This window comes from Apodemus sylvaticus, chromosome 1 (genome assembly GCF_947179515.1).
Source record: "Apodemus sylvaticus chromosome 1, mApoSyl1.1, whole genome shotgun sequence".
Lineage (NCBI taxonomy): Eukaryota > Metazoa > Chordata > Mammalia > Rodentia > Muridae > Apodemus > Apodemus sylvaticus.
In genome coordinates this window covers 31,961,910-31,979,181 of record NC_067472.1, presented here as the reverse complement: position 1 = coordinate 31,979,181, position 17,272 = coordinate 31,961,910, and the positions used below count along the sequence as shown (strand labels likewise).

Here is a 17,272-nt window from a genome sequence, read left to right as displayed (position 1 = left end):
GTGTGTGTGTGTGGTGTGTGTGTGTGTAGTGTGTGTGATGTGTGTGGTGTGTGTGTATAGTGTGTGTGATGTGTGTGGTGTGTGTGGTGTGTGTGTGTGTGTAGTGTGTGTGTGTGTGGTGTGTGTAGTGTGTGTGTAGTGTGTGTAGTGTGTGTGTGTGATCTGTGTGTGTGGTGTGTGTGGTGTTTGTGGTGTGTGTGTGTGTGTGTGAGTGTGTGGTGTGTGTGGTGTGTGGTGTTTGTGGTGTGTGTGGTGTGTGTGTGTGTGATGTGTGTGTGTGATGTGTGGTGTGTGTGGTGTGTGGTGTGTGTGTGTGTGTGTGTGTGGTTTGTGCGTGCATGTCTTGTCTATGCAGGTGCCCTTGGAGGACAGAAGAGGACATTGGGTCACCTGGAACTGGAATCACAGGTGGTTGTAAGCTGCCTAACATGGGTGCTGGTGACCAAGCTCAGGCCCTCTGGAACAGCAATAACTACTGCTAAGCCATCTTTCTAGCTGCTCCCTCTTTCTTATGTCCATCAAATCCTATCACTTCTGGGTTGACTTTGTTCTCCTACCCATCAGCATCTCCAGTGTAAGCCTAAATGTTTACCCAACACCACAGTAAGGAATGGCTGTTTATACTTCCAAGAACCTAGCCATTTCACTGCTTTGACAATTCTCGGCCTTGTAATGAATCTCATCGTGTCATTCCTCAAGCTGGGAAACCTTTAATGGCTATAATTGGCTCAGGCGTTGAGTCTAGATTCTTCCAAGACCTTCAAGGTACCAAGCTGTCTTTTCAACCTTATCTCACCGGCCCTCTCTCTTCCTATCCCACTTCAAACACACCCTTCGGGCAACTCCTCCTTACCTGGCTGGGTCCCGCGTGTGTTTGCTCATATTAAATAACTGTGTCCTTTGTCAAACTACTCCACCCTGACCGTGACTGCTCTAAGTGGCTCCACTATTTCAGTTATCTCTACAACACCCTATGCACGACTGGCTCATGGTGTGTATGTGAACGTTTCTCTGTGTGTAGGCCCCTTGCTCAACTAGGCTGTGTAGACTAGGGTGGGATAGCTTTGCACATAATAATGAGTAAGTTGGCTATATTTCCAAGAATTATACACTTTTGTATATTCGAAGAAATTAAAGCATCCTTCTCACCTTTCAAAATCACATCTACAACTAGCATAATTATATAGGAACTCCTCAGAGAGAGAGAGAGAGAGAGAGAGAGAGAGAGAGAGAGAGAGAGAGACTTGCCTCTTGACCCTCTGAAGAGGACTCTGTAGTGTTTCTCTAGTCGTTTGGCCATGTAGTTGGCATTTAGGATGGCGATTTCTGTGGCTTCTTTGAGGCCCTTTCCCCCCATCATCTGCAGCAAAGAGAAAAGGAGTCATCAGCCATTGAGTGGGTGAGGTAAAAGTCAGACACTAACAGATGCCCCCAGTTCAATTTGTTCAAATGAAGTTCACCAGTTCAGGATCGCTGCCGATTGAAAATGAATGGAAAATTCCAGAAAGGAGATGTATTAGTCTCCTCTATGCTTGAAAAAATTTTTTTTCTTTAAATGCCAATTTTACTTGTTTTTCTTTTTTTTTCTTTTTTTTTGGGTGGTGGTGGTGGTGGTGGGGTCATAGCAACAAAGCCCGAAGCAAGGCACAGTTGACCGCCCACTACTGCGCTTCAAAGAGAAAAAAAATAACTGTTCTCAGAAATGTCGTAACGTTTACTTTCATTTACTGTGAATTTAAGATGCAATGAGAATTTTGAGGAATCTGAGGAGATCCTGGCCGAAGTCCACCAGATCAGTTCTGTGTGGCTTGTCCACAATGAGGAATGTAAACATTATCCACGTTCGTGTATACCAACTGCCAGCTTCAAAATGTTCTTATTCTGGTAGTGAGTTCTTGCTGTCATATAGGGTGAAGGACACGAAGAACAAAGAGATGGCTCAGTGGTTAAGGGCACTGACTGCTCTTCCAAAGGTCCTGAGTTCAAATCCCAGCCACCACATGGTGGCTTACGACCATCCGAATTGAGATTTAATATCTTCTTCTGGAGTGTCTGAAGACAGCTACAGTGTACTCACATATAATAAATAAATAAATCTTTAAAAAAAGAATTAATATTTAAAAAAAATGTTCAAGATCACACCAGCGTTCATGGCTGAGGGAGCTTGCAGCTAAGTGCACAGCTGAACAGAACTCGGGTACAAAGTTCTAAGTGAAGAGAGAACAGCGTGACCCCGTGAGTTAGAGCTCTGAAAGCGAAAGCTTTACCTTGAAAAAACAAGCAACTGAGGGAAGGTTGGGTCTGTAGAGGGGGAGGGGGAGAGTGCAATGTGAGAGGACAGACAGCAGCCTACCTAGGTAGAGGCAGTGACTATCATCTGGGAGTTGCCATAGCAACATGGACTAGGATCTGTCTTAGCTTTGACAAGGACGTGGCCCAGCCAACTCCCTGTGTGGCAGAGTCCCCAGCACTGTTCTCCACGCGCCGGAGGCTCTAAACCCGAGGCTCCATCAGTTGGGTTTTATTCTTGGTGGGATGGGGGACCAAAGCACATGCCCGGTGAGACCAGGTAGTGAAGGCCCAGAAAGCAGGAGGGGTTCAGGGGCGTCAGGGAGACAGTGTCCTCAATGAGCCTCCACAGCAGAGGGCAGAGGGTGCAGAAGAAGCTCAGCCCAGTGTCTGTGGGAGGACTAATAGCCTCAAATAAGATAAGGCTCAAAGAAACACTACTTAGTTAGCTTTACAAGTCATACTCTGTTTGGTGTTCTGGGCATAGGGCCAAAACAGCCTTAGGGGCTTTACTTTCTATATGTAAGAAGCCATCTCCAGCCCAAATTTGTTTGTACAAACAGCCCAATTTTACAGGATCCATGGATCAAAGAGACCTGGGGATTTGGTTGTTTGCAAAGAGGACAGTTTTCATTCTCCCTGGGCTTGTTCCTCTAATTTACAAACAATTTGCAAAACATTTCAAAGGCAGCTTCAAGGCTCCGGGGTACAGAACTGTTGCCTTTGCTTCCAATAAACTTTTCATTAAAAATCATAAATGAAGCTGGGCTTGCTTGGAGGTGCATGCCGGGAAAGCCAGGACTTGGGAGACAGAGGCGGCTGGATTAGGAGCTCAAAGACTCCTGTCTCAAAAGCAAAAAAGAATTATAGGGACTGGAGAAATGGCTTAGTGTTTAAAAAATACTGGCTGCTCTTCCAAAAGACCTGTTTCCAGGACCCATATGGTGGCTGATACCTAAATGTGCAATTCCAATCCCAGCCAATCTAATATACACTGCCAGCAGGCACTATATAGACACAGTGCACAGACATATTTGCAGACAAAACATCCACACACATACAATAAACAAAGTTTCAAAATATTATGTAAAAAGGAATCAAATACCAGGCAGTCACATGACCATCCATGCCTCCTATAGTCCCACACGTAGGAGGCTGACACAGAAAGTCAGGGGTTTGTATCCAGACTGAACTATACAAGGAGACCGTACCTCACTCAAAACAGAAAATAATAAGCTTTAAAAAAAAAAAATCCTAAATGTCATCGCATTTGAACACAGCCAGCCCCACAGTTAACCAGCACAATTTGTATAGCTGAGTTTGGGGTTTTGTTTTGGCCACTCTTCCTTTAACAAGGGCCATTGGTTTGAAAAAGCTGCTCTAATTAGCAGCCTAGCAAGAGCGCCTATTCACAGATTTGATGTCCTAGGAGGTGGGCAGCCAGGCCGAACAAGGGCTGCATACAATTGATTCTCGTTTGAATGTTTCTATGGAGAAGGACAAAGGGGGAGTCAGGCTATTCACTCACAAAGCTCAATTACCCCTAAAATCCCAGTTCCCCAAGTCCTGAGAGCAGGGGTCTTAAAAGCACCCCTAATTCCCGCTAAGCCTTATCGCATCCTCCATGCCGCCAAGAAATGCACCCCAGGATCTCAGCAAAGTGTCACAGTGATCACGCGCAGCGATTTTCACTTGCACAGAGCTGTGTGTACCCAACAGGAAACCAAATGACAGCCAGAACATCCGCATGACTCATGGAACTTAATCGTGTCTGGGAACATGTAAAGCCATCGTGAGAACCCAAAGGAACAGATGAATACGGTTCTGGGTGGCCTTGTAGCAGGCTTCTCCACCCCAGCATGGCCGTGACCCTGGTCATCAGCAGTGTCCTCTGACTCCCTCCTCAAGTCACAGATTTCATTTTTAGCCCCTCTGAGAAAGTGAGTCCCACCCCTGCACAGTAACACGGGCTCTTAGGCTCACCTTAATGTAAGCCCATGAAATGGGCAAGATGGAGCTGGAGCCCCACGGGGCCGCACTGACAGTTCCCACGGGCCAGGCGTCCTCGTCTGGTTTTACGGAAACAATGGGATGACTGGGCAGAAAGGGAGCAAGATGCTTCTTCCTGTATTGGTTTTCAAGCACACGCTGGAATGATGTGGAAAAGATGCAACGGAACTAGGCAGTGACATTCTCTAGGAGCTCTGTTCTTACTAGGGGACCACTGAGGTTGGTAGGGACCTGACACTTGTAGGGGACAAATAACAAGGAACAACTCTGGTGGGTTCTCTCAATTCCTTCCTTCACCCCTCTTCCTTCCCTCCCTCCCTCCCTCCCTCTCTCTCTCTTCTTTCCCCCCAATAGCTTCCAGGACTGTGGTGGAGGACTTGATGGAGGCAGCCCCACACAGCCTCCTCATAGCAACCCGCATCCTTCAAGCTGTCTGCTGACTATGAGAGGCTGCTGCTGCCACTTGGAGGCTAACACACAAACTCTGCCCCACTGCGAACCCTCTGAACCGCCCGGCACACTCATTAACTATACATAATTAGATCAAAAGGAAAAGACAACCAGGCTCCCAGTAGCCCCAAACACTGCCCTGCCCCCATCACCACCACACATTTTGAAAGCCCCAGAAGCTCTGGATAAGGCTGTTACTATAGTGAGGAAACTATCAACAACTAAAAAAATACTCAGTCAGGACATAGTGACGTCATCCAGTTATCGCTAGTAATAAAGTTTGTTTCTTCCTTATTCATCAAAGAGGTTAATGAAAATTAAAGCTAAAAGGAGTTCGGCGCCTTCTTACTTTCAACTCACTCTCAATACTATCATAAGCTCTTTTTGTTTTTGTTTTTGTAGTTTTGACAGAGTTTCTCCGTGTAACAGCCCTGGCTGTCCGGGACTCGATTTGTAGAACAGTCTGGCGTTGAGATCACAAAGATCTGCCTGCTGCTGCCTCCCCAGTGTTGGGATTAAAGGCAAGTGCCACCACACCAGGCAATTATAATTTTTTAAAGGAAAAATGTAAATAAATAAATAACTCCTGGAAATGGTGAGGTCAGATCCGTGATCCAGGCACTAACAGTTCTGACCCCTTACACTTTAGAACAGCTTCCTGCGCATTACAGTCAACAAGCACGCTCTGGAGCCCAGAGAGGCTGGGTGGATACCATGGTTACTACGGAAATGACGGTTTTCTTTGGAGCTCATCTAAAACACTCCAGCTGTGCATCCAGCAGCTGGAAGAGCACTAGACAGGAAGGTAATTCTTCATTTGGATCGGAAGAACAAGAAGTTTTGGGGCATCCTGCTTTCTAAACAATCCCAAAGCCAGCACCCCACAACTCACACTCCGATGGGCCCCATGCCAGGACCACCTCCTCCATGGGGAATGCAGAAGGTCTTGTGCAGATTTAGGTGAGAGACGTCAGACCCAAAGTCCCCAGGACGGCAGATTCCCACCTATGCAAAGGGAAAGAGCGAAAGTCAAGGTCAAGGCGTGTAGGAAGGGCATACTGCTGTATGCAAGGTTCTGTGCTGCTTGTCTCCCCAGAAAGGGCAAGCAGCAAAGCCACATCTATAATGCCCACAGTTTGAAAAGGCTTCCTAGGGGCAGGTGAGATGTCTCAGTGGGTAAAGGCGCATGACAGCAAGTTTTAGTACCCGAGTTCGATCCCCAAGATCCACATGATGGGAAAGAGAACCGACTCCTGCAAGTTCTCCTTTGACCTACACACACACACACACACACACACACACACAATGTAAATATTGACCCCAAAAAGGGTTTCTAAAAGGTTCTGTAGTCAACCAGGCATCCCACAGTCAAAGTGACTATGGTTTCCATGGAAACAGAAACTGACCATTTAGCCCTATTCAGATTTAAAAACAGGCAGCCCTGGGGCGGTCTATCTTAGGAGGAAGGAGAGGAAGCACCACTAACCCTGAGTTACAATGTGTTCCCTCTACTGAACAGGTGACTTTTACAGTATCAGCACCAACCTTCTCTTCACCAATTCAAGGCTGGGCATTCATTATGCACTCTTAGACTCTAGGCCCTAGAGGATGCTGGGCTGAGGAAGAGGGAGCGAGGCTGCCAACTTTTCTGTGACAATCCAGATACCCAGCTGCAATAGTCAACTGGTAACCCTGCCCCGGTGACTGGGAGAATACATTTGCTTTAGGCTGCTGAAGTAGAACATAATCCCTGGACGACACTTACTTACGAAAGGAATCAAATTGAGAAGGCAGGCGTTCACATTACACAGACCTGCAGTCACTCCTGCAACCCAGGAAGGCAGGACTGAATCCCTTGAGGTCCTGGTGAAGTTAAAACGCCAGGTAAAGTGGTTTGTGCAAGGCCCATGGGAGCTCAGCCCAGAAACTGGCTCGAAATTCCACCATCTAAGGAATCGAGAACTTGCCCTACAGTAGTGTCCCCAGAGAAATGGCACTCCTGACAATATATAAGCTACTTTGTTTCAAAATAAAATTAACCTTTGAAAAATTAAAAAATAAATAAGTCTATATCTATTTCTCAATGGGCACTAAGCGTTCGCACCTGGGCATTCATGTTTGCCCCGTCGAGGTAGACCTGTCCTCCGTATTGGTGAATCAGGGCACACACATCACTGATATTCTCTTCAAACACACCATTGGTAGATGGATACGTGATCATAATGGCAGCCAGGTTCTCCTTGTGCTGATCCACCTGTGGAGAGAGGGAAATGATGACGGGAAGTGATAGGGAAATGATGAGAGGAAGTGATCTGATCCTTTCTCAGCCACGACTTTGCTTTTTATTTTATGGGATGAGGGAAGGTGAAATTTTGATGTTTAAATTCTTGACAATATCTCAGTCTACAACTGTGGTTGTTGCACAACCAATTGGTCCTTCAACCAAAAGCAGCAGCAAAGTTCTTTTAGGATAAAGAAACCAGGCTTTGGATAGGGCTTAGCTGACGGGCCGTGCCTAGCTTGCACAGAGCTCTAGGCTTGTTCTCAGGACTGATTAGGAGTAGTGCACTCCTATAACCATAGCACTGGGTAAACGGAGGTGTCCTTGGGTACACTGTAACCATTGGTTACATGAGACTATGTCTCAACAAAATTAAGCCAAAAGCGAGAGGCCGCTCAGAAGATTTTTGGATAGTTTGAGTCCAGTTCTGTAAAATGGTTCTGCTTTGGTTCAAACCACCTCAAAACATTCTCCCAGGATGTTTGGAGGGTGGGGGAGGTGTGTCTGTTCCTGGCTAATTTCCAGCTAACCTTTCTGCTCATTGTTTTGGTGTACACAGTCCTACCTTCATTCCCATAGAAGCTTGATAAAAATCTCCCTTACTTTCATTGTTTTGTTTTGGAGACAGGTTTGTTTTGTTTGTTTGGCTGGTTGGTTTGGTTTGGGATTTTTTTGGTTTCTCAAGACAGCGTTTCATTGGCTGTCCTGGACTCCCAGCTTTCTGTGCAGTTAAGCATGGCTTTGGACTGCTGCCTCTCCTTTGAATGGTTGGTGTTACAAGTGTGTGCCACTGTGCCTACTTCACTTATTCCCCTCTCCCAAGAAAGCAACTGCATATAATAGGGTAATTCTACTTGCTTTTTCTTGACAAGCAAATAAGAACAGGGGTAATAAGGGAGGAAAATCAAGCCATATTCCACATATTCTATACTGGACAAACTTAATATCTACTAGCGACCCAGAATATTTCCAGGGGGAGAAAAAAAGGCAATAGAAAGGAAGTGGAGTATGGAAAAGATGAACAGGCTATGCGTTTTCAGCATCCTTTCGAGGGCTTTTGCGTAGATTCTCAGTACCCACGCCTAATAACCCTGACAGAATCACACCACCGTTTCACCAATTTCCCTTCTACTTAAGATGCAGCCTCCAGTCCAGTGGTGGAAAACAGATACGGTTGCTAAGCAACCTCTTCCTGGAGGTTGAGAGATTGGGAGTGGGGGTTGGCGTTGGAGGAAACAGGGGAGAATGTTGCTGGGAATCCAGCACAGCACGGCTGGGAGACTTACACAATCCGGGTGTATACTTGAATTCTCAGTGCAACTGTGACTGTCTGACAGTGAATGGAAAAATATGGGAGGACTGGCAGGGAAGCAGACCTTGCAGAGTCTTCATGCCATGATATCACAATAAATATTCCATTCGTTATATTTCAAGTGGAAGAATCAGGGCTGAGGGATCTGGGAATAGACCCTTCTCTCTGTGACTCAGGGAGGACGGTAGACATGGCCAGTTTTAATTGGCAACAAAAATAAAATTGCTTTTTATTTTTCTCTTTCCCTTAACGATTGTTAGGTGGGTTTTTTTTTTTGTTTGTTTGTTTGTTTGCTTGTTTTTGTTTTTTGCTTTTGTTTTTGTTTTTTAGGTTCGTACTCTTTCCCTACAGACCTGCTTAGGGAAGGAATCGTTGTCTTTCATTGCATACAAGAGAAGACAGAGTTGATGCCGTCCATCTATTTCACACCCCTCCATCCCCACCTGAGCCTTCCCGAGCCCCTCCCGACTGTGACGTCCTCATCACCTGTCCCTCCCCAGCCCAGAGAGCTCTGTGAAGGGGAGGGTGAGTACCATGGCCTTGAGGTGTGCCACATCGATGTTTCCGTATCTGTCCACCTCCACTGGCTGGATCTTCATGCCCGCCATGTAGGCGCTTGCTGGATTCGTTCCATGTGCTGACTTAGGAATGAGACAAACCTTGCACACAGAAAGAAAGGAGGCAGAAAAGGAGAAAGAAAGAAAAAAATCACCAGGATATTTCAAATTAGACAAAAGTTTCCTAACATGTCTATGACACACATTAGGCACCACATGTTTGTAACTAAAACTGACCAATGGTGCCTTGAAATCTGCTGTCATTAGTTAGTGTTGTTACTGCAAAAACAATGCCCTGAAGGGGAATTTCCATTTGAATCCCCAAATACTTTACTAAAGACATCAGAATGCTTTCTCCTAACCCCGAGCACTCAGCTGGGCCTGTGCCTTTTCTAACCTCGTCTTAGACATAGCATATGGAAAGCACCTTCTAACAACATGAGTTTGCAAACTGATCTCTAGGACTCAAATCCCACACCTTTCCTCCTGCTCTTGGCCAAACCAGGACAGATGACAATGACAAACACATCCCAGGACCTCCCTAGGCCAACACAGTGCACTGTGCCAACACTTACTAGGCCCTTATTCGCCTGTGAATGATTAGTGTGAGGATGACTTTGCATGGAAAATGATCAACGCTTGCCCTGTGCTTACGTGACTTGTTCGCTAATAACACTAGCACTCAGAGAAATAATGCCTAGTATCCACAGTGCAGTAGGTGACAAATGGGACATGGCTTCATTGGAAGAAAATCAAGGGATAGTCTCTCAAGACCAAACTGAAACCAAATGAATCCAAATTGGTTTTGGATTTGAGTGTTGGGATGAACCCAGGTCCTTTGCTCATGTCTGGCGACTTCTCTTCCACTGAACTGCATCCCCAATTCCTTTATTGGATTTTTTTTCTAGAGTGGAGGAGGGGGAAAGGTACAAATCACTGAATCCAGGTGCTCACATAAGCCAGGAAAGCCAACGCCCACCACTGAGCGGCAGCCCCACAAAGGATTTTGCTGGGTATGGTAGGGGCAGAGCTGCAAGCCCAGGTTCCTATTGATTCCTCCACATCAGAGTGTAGCTACAGGAAACTTGCAATTTGGATCTCAGGGAGTAAACAGCACAAGAGAGGACAGGACAGAAGTTTCCCGAAAGAACTCAAACATCCTCCTACCCTGAAAATCACAGAACCAGTATGGCATCTCCTCTGGGGAGGCGTTCTAAAAATGGGCTTCTGGAGGAAAAATGCAGCTTCCAGATGATTCCTCCAAAGCAGTGGATAACTTAAGAAAAGCATGACTGTCTCCCGAGAGGCCTCATCCATTGTCAGATGGAAACAGATGCAGAGACCCACAGCCAAGCATCAGGCGGAGCTTGGGGAGTGGTGTGGAGAAGAGGGATAGGATTAGTCAAGCCAGAGGGGGTCAGAGACACCACAGAGTCAACTAACCCATGCCCATGGGGGCGTGGAGGGGCTGGACCTAGGCCCCCTCCACATTTGTAGTATATGTGCAGCCTGGTCTTCAGCCGGGTCCCTTAACAATTGGAGTGGGGACTGTCTCAGACTCTACTGCCTGTCTTTGGGTTCCCTCCCCCTAGATGGGCTGCCTGGTTGGGCCTCCCTGGGAGAGGAAGTGCTTAGTCCTGCTGCAACTGGATGAGCCAGGGCGAAGTGGAACCCAAGGGGGGGGGGTCCCCTTCTCTGAAGAAAAGGAGAGGGAGAAATGAGGGAAGGGATTTATAACAGTGGGACTGGGAGGAAAGATGGGACAGGGTGGCGGGTACAACTGGGATGAAAAGTGAATAAATGAATAAATTAACGAGACAAAACCCACATGTATGCAAATATACACAAGCCCACATACAAACACACACAGATCTACTCAAACGTACACACATAAACACACTCACACAAAATAGAGAGTAAGGCTGGATGGTTCAGCAGTTAAGACTATGTGCACTCTCAAAGGCAGCGTGAGTTAGTAACCTTCCTGCCAACTCTGTGGGCACCGACATTTGCACATGGACACACAAACACTGTCCCATCCAGAACTTGAAGCAAAGGGCAGATGGAATTATTTGAGGCTCTCCTGCTAACTAAGCCCTTTAAAAATGACTACTATACTGTGTATGCCGAATTTTTCTTAATCTTTTTTTTCTTGTTTAAATACTGGTTTTACGTAGTCAGACTTATTTTTTCCTTTATATATCAAAATCAAGGCTGAAGACATTATCCTTTCTCATAAGTTATTTTTATTCTACATTTTTGGATGAAAGCAACCCTTTAGGACAGACTGTTGATGAAGAATAGGAAATGAAACTGTCAAAAAAAATGAATATAAACTATTCTTAATGGGCCAAAATTAAGAATTTATACCAAAGAGGTTGTCAAAACAAAAATAAGAGCTGGAAATGCCAGCCGTGCCTTGTTCAGCTGAGTAACAGTCTCCCAGGAGTTTCCTGTCCAAGGCCTTGGAATATGGATGAGAGGATTATTGTGGATTTGGATTTTCAGACGTTCCTGCATGGATCTCTGGGTGTCCATCACAGGGATCTGGCTACTGAGGGGTCTTTAATGGGCAAAGCAAGAATTTTGCGGGATGGCAAGAAGAGACCTCGCGCCCAGGAGGAGGGTGGCCTGCGGAGATGAGGAGAGGCAACAGGTCCTCCCTAGCTCCACAGAGAAAGGTACCTGCCAGCACCATGAAGACAGTTTCTGATTCTTCCCTCTAGCTGTAAGACAGTCCCTGAGTGCTGTCATGTGGCACTGAGTTTACAGCCATTTGTTAAAGCAGTCATGGGGAAACCAACCCCACCCTGGAACAGTGGAGACAGGCGCTATAGACACCCTTGTGTCTGGGGAGATTGGACAACTTTAAGGGACTTTCACCCTAAAATTAATTTCCCTTCACTTTAAAATCACAGTGTTCTGCTGGACACAGACATATCAGGACCCAGAACTGGTGAATTGTATTCTCTCAGGTGAATCCAATGATGGTACCTTTATATCCTTTAGGGGGCGCTCTATTCTAACGTCCAGGAAGCCTGTGTAGAAGCACAGATTTCATCCTCAAAGAATCAAAAGATTGTGTGACAGATTAAAACTTATGTATTTTCCCGAGATTAAAACCCAACAAAAGATATGACTGCCTCAGACATTCAGGAAGAGAAATGGTTCTAAAAAAAATTAATTGTTTTTTTTTTTTTAAAGTGTAGATGTGTTGATGTGAGAGCCCAGTGGGCCATCTTTCTATAGGAAACTCAGCCTCTATCAGAACAATTGAGTTGAGATTTGACCAGCAAAGTGAAAGATGGCTTATAAAGTGCTTTGTGTCTGGCACATGGTAATTGCTAAATGTTTGTTAAATAATTTGCATTCTTTTTCAAATTAAACTGATGAATCATGAACTCGGGCCTTCTATTTCAGGAGCTGACCCAGAGCAATTGTGAAGTCACATTCAAAAACAGCAGGAAGGCAGGGAGCCATCAGGAACCTGGGTAGCTCTCTGTAGCACATAACTTCTCCAACTTGTTTTTCAAATGAGAAGGGTATGTTTGCCTGAGCTCCATTAGAGCCTATTGTGTGGGAGCAGCTGCCTTAGACACCGCTAATGTGGAAAATCTTTCCTGGCTATTTGAATAATAAGTCATTCTCTTCTCTAAAAATGGGCTAGAGTTAAAGCTGTTTGTCTAGGAGGCAGCCAGTGTTTCCAGACCGGTAGATTCTGTCCATGTCTCTGACCTCAGCAGCTAGGTGGGCTTCCCTGCCTTTCTTTTCTACTGTCCAGAAGTGTGGAATTCCGCACTTCCATATGGAATGATCTCTAACCCCCGCCTGTGCTAGCAGTGTGCACAGTGGTGCCAGCGAAAATATCATACCCGGGGATGGGGTGTGGAGGAGGACTGGATGCTGAGAGAGAGAGAGAGAGAGAGAGAGAGAGAGAGAGAGAGAGAGAGAGAGAGAGCCACCAACAGTCAATCATCAGGGATTGTGATCACCCAGTTCATCTGGAGTGTCTGGCTTGGCCTCAAACTCCTATGTCAAATCAACTATTTTCTGGTGTCAGAATGAAGAGATATATAGGTAAATACTGGTTGGGAAGGACCAGGCTGGCCCATTATCATTGCTTAATCCTGGGCCTGCCACAGACTAATATGATTTTGGTGCAGTGGTTCTCAACCTGTGAGTCCTTTAGCAACTCTCTACGTCCACAAATATTTACATTATGATTTATAACAGTAGCAAAATTTCAGTTACCAAGTAGCAACATAAATAATTTTATAGTTGGGGGTCACTACAACATGAGGAATTATATTTAAGGGTCACAGCTTTAGGAGGGTTGTGATCCATTGGTTTGATGGCTTCCCTGCCAATCAATGGCTGTGCAGTGTGAATGGTCTCACAGCAAGATCTGCCCCCTGTCCAGGTTCTCAACTGAACAATGGTGGAGAGGCAAGGCCAAGGAGCTTCCATATTTGGGACTCTGAAGGAACAAGGAGTGGTCGTGTGGTGGTCCCCTCACTGGACATCTTAGCTCCATAGTACCCTTTCTGATTCTATGAGTCTCAAGAATATGCATAGATCTAAACTACCCTTTCCAAGTGGTAGTTTAGATGAAACAAGAAACCAAGCGAATAAACCCACACTGGCACATCTGCCTACTGCATCGTCAGCTCTCTCACTGCCGCACTCTCTCATGTGTGCCCAGGGCTCAGTAATTTCTGATTTCATAAATGGTATATTTCAAAGATTGTTAAAAATCAGTTCAGGGCTGGAGAGATGGCCCAGCAATTAAGAACACTGACTGTTCTTCCAGAGGTCTTGAGTTCAATTCCCAACAACCACATGGTGGCTCACAACCATCTGTAATGGGATCTGATGCCCTCTTCTGGTGTGTCTGAAGGTAGCCACAGTGTACTCACATACATAAAATAAATAAGTATTTTTTTTAAAAAAAAATCAATTCAAATGACAGCTGTGGTGGAATACATTTGTGAACCTAGCACTTAGGGTATTTAGGCAAAACAATTGCAAGTTCAAGGCCAGCCTGAACTATGTACTGGGACCTTACCTCAACTAACAAATAAACATATCCAAACCTCAAAACAAGTGGAGTGTGTGCTCGGAAAGACAATCTCAGCACCTGGGAGGTCGAGGCAGGAGACTGAGTAAAGAGGTCAAGGCATTCTTAGCTGGACAGAGAGTATGAGGCCAACCTGGGCTACATGTCTGTAATAATAACAGTATAACGGTAAACAGACAAACCTGTTGATGATGTAGCTCAGGTATAAAGAATTGCCCAAGTATGGGAAAGGCCTGGGTTCCATCTCCAACACCACAAAGGAAGAGGAGGAGGAGGAGGGAGAGGAGGAGGGGGAGGAAGAGGAAGAGGAGAAGGAAGAGGAGGAGAAGGAGGAGGAGAGGGAGAGAAGGAAGAAGAGAGGAAGAGGAGGAGGAGGAAGAACTATTATTCTATTCCCAGTGGGAAGACACACTTTTAGAATCAAATGGATAGGCTACAGAGGGAACAAATAATTCCTTCCTCATTTCTTTTCAAGGAAGATGTGAAAGCTTTAAAATTCTTCATTGTAAAACTCAGACTAGGCAGAAAAAAAAATCAGCTTCAATAAACTCAGAAGGGACATGAGCTTGGGCTATCACTCTCCGCCATTACCCACTTAGGTAAGAACCTTTTGGAACGCTCCTGAACAGTCATGGCCTCCTTGTCCTGCTCCTGATACCTACCCTATAATCCCTCTAAGAATTCCAACTCCACAGCTCAGTAGAAAGCCTAGCATGGAGTTGGCCTCCAAAATGAAGGGACCAGGAACAGGGCCTCCTTTGGCCTTAAGGAAAGGTTTTGGGTAGACCACAACCCATCTTTCTGGGACAGTAGTGGTGCCCAGTAGCACCAGCTGGTCCCCAGAGGAGTCACTTTTGCAAACTCGACTCCCATGCCCAAAGCAGAGCAAGTAGCAGAAATACATCTGCTCGCCATCCTCATGGTTGCTTGTGCTAGCAACAATCCCATGAGGGAACATATTTATTCAGTGGTATCTTCTGAGGATACATATGGCCCAGAGTATGTTTAGGCTCAAAATTGCTGAGTCTTAGTCCCAGAGCTAGTGCGGAGCCAATGAGGAGGGCAGCAATGGCGACAATCAGGCTCCTCCCTCTCTCTCTCTCTTGAGAGCATGTTCATGGCCAGCTCACTGACTCCATATGCTGTGTTTGCACAAAAGCCTTTTGTTTCTGAATGTTTTCCTTCACGATGATTGTGTGGGATGTCTTGGAGGCAAGGATCATGATAGTTTCCCTGTCTACTTCCAAAAAGCCTGGAAAGGCAGATTCCACAAAAGGGGACCCTGAGACCTCAGCCTACAACCTCCCCCAGAGAGCAAGCGCCACCTGCCCATGCTCACCGTTCTGTGCCTCTCTCCTTTCTGGTCTAAGTACGCTCTGATGGTGGCCAGGCCAGCATACTCCCCCTGCGCTCCACTGCAGAAACAAGAAGAGAAGAATCAGGCTGTGGTCTCCGGGGTTTCCCATGTACATTCAGGATTTACCAGACATTAACTACGAGTTAAGCAGCCATGGTCCAAGTTCCTATCATACAGCATCTTAATAGGAAGAAAATGAACAGCTTGGCACTAACCTAAGGTGGCCATGCTTATCAGCACAGGACCATCAAATCAACCTGGTTTTACTAGGTAGAATTTGACTGGTTTAAAAAAAAAGTGAGAATATAAGGAACCCATTTTCCAGCTTTTACAAGAGGGGAAAATAGAAATTATAAGATATAAGGATCAGTTGGTGGTGAGTCTCATTCCTAAACACATCCTGCACTCAACAAACCTCTTTATGCTGAACTAAGCAATTATGAAACAAACACCAGGCTCGTGTTTTATCAGCTCAAACTAATGAGTATATTTCAAAGGAAAGAAATCTTAAAAATGTAACTGCAACATAGTGATCACACCTAGAATAAAAAGCTTTTTTCTAATACCATCAAATATTGAGTCATGCAAACGCCACACTATCTCCATAGAGATTTTCCATTCTTATCACACATTGTTCCTGCCCTGCGTCTGCGTGACTGCTAGAAGCCTGGCATTATCTTGCAGGCACCCCTTCAAGTGCATTCTTAATGACTAATGTTCCTGTGAGCAAGGCTGGGCCAGCTGCAAAGGGGTCAGAGTCCTGGTACTCCATGAAGCAAGGAAGGGGGAGTGAGTAGGCGCTCTGCCTCCTTCATGGTGCCTTGCTCTCCCACGACACACCCGAGATATAGCCCTCATTTTACAGCTGAAGCCAAAAGTAGAAGTGCCAGCACACTTAACGCCTTTTATTTCAAGAACAAGGAAATGAACGCCCGTCTGTTGAAAATCACTATCACCTCTCATTACATGGTCCCCTGCTGCTCCGTAGTCTAGTAAATGGGGAATAAAAAAACCATGCAGATGTTCTGAGTGGTGAGGAATCCACACAAAGACCCTAGCATCCCAATCATACCCATTCGTCAACAAGTCCAACTCTATGAGCTCTCCCAAAGCTAACTCTTTTGTCAGGGTGACCCTAGCTCAGGTCTATGGCTGTGTTCTACCACCCTCCAGCTGCCCAGGCCATATCGAGCCAATTCTCATCCTGGGGATTTTCACACAAGGTCCTTGTGCTGGGATAGTATCTTCAGATCCTAATATGATTGACTTATTTTCAATAAGTAGGCCCCAGAGAGCCTGGCTATTCCCAAATGCAAGGTTCTTGTTCACTTTATTCTTAATTTATTTTCTATACCGTGAACACTGATAAAAAGGATGTATAATAAGCACTGACTGGTGAATGAGTGACCTTCCTCCAGCAAACTCTTATTGCAGGGCCTAGAGAGAGCCCAGCCATCAAGGACATTTCAGCCCTTTCCAGAGGATGGTTCAGTTCCCAGCACCCATGCTGGGCATCTCAGAACTCCCTGAAACAGCAGTCATGAGAACCTGACGCCCTCTTCTGACTTCCTTGGGTGGACACACACACATACACACATACACACACACACACACACACACACACACACACACATCATTTTAAAAAAATTTTATTGCATTTTACTTTACATGCTCAGGTGATCCAAGATCAGCCCATACATTTACTGTACATGGAAGGTTACTGTAATGTTCATGCTATGTGCCTGCTATATTCATGCTATGTGCCTGCAATGTTCATGCTATGTGCCTGCCTTACCTCAACAAGCTAGACTTGGTGTTCTGCATGCATTTCCCCACAAGGGACCTAAAGAACTATTGCTTTATGAAGCAGCTCTGAAATAAATGCTTAGATCTGTTGCCAATTGAATTCTACCCTTCACCCCTGACAATTCACATGCAA

The 17,272-nt window shown here is 45.6% G+C and overlaps 1 protein-coding gene across 1 annotated transcript in view; it reads right to left on the bottom strand.

Annotated features, from left to right (window-relative positions):
- The window catches only part of Gldc (glycine decarboxylase), an 88,985-nt gene that overhangs the window by 12,644 nt on the left and 59,069 nt on the right, over nucleotides 1-17,272 (bottom strand). The window contains exons 16-21 of the mRNA XM_052187334.1: nucleotides 15,316-15,391; nucleotides 8,876-9,001; nucleotides 6,854-7,003; nucleotides 5,642-5,754; nucleotides 4,273-4,414; nucleotides 1,249-1,360 (exon numbers count right to left, since the gene is read on the bottom strand). Coding sequence (XP_052043294.1) covers nucleotides 1,249-1,360; nucleotides 4,273-4,414; nucleotides 5,642-5,754; nucleotides 6,854-7,003; nucleotides 8,876-9,001; nucleotides 15,316-15,391 — 719 coding nt within the window. The remainder of the gene's footprint in view (nucleotides 1-1,248; nucleotides 1,361-4,272; nucleotides 4,415-5,641; nucleotides 5,755-6,853; nucleotides 7,004-8,875; nucleotides 9,002-15,315; nucleotides 15,392-17,272) is intronic.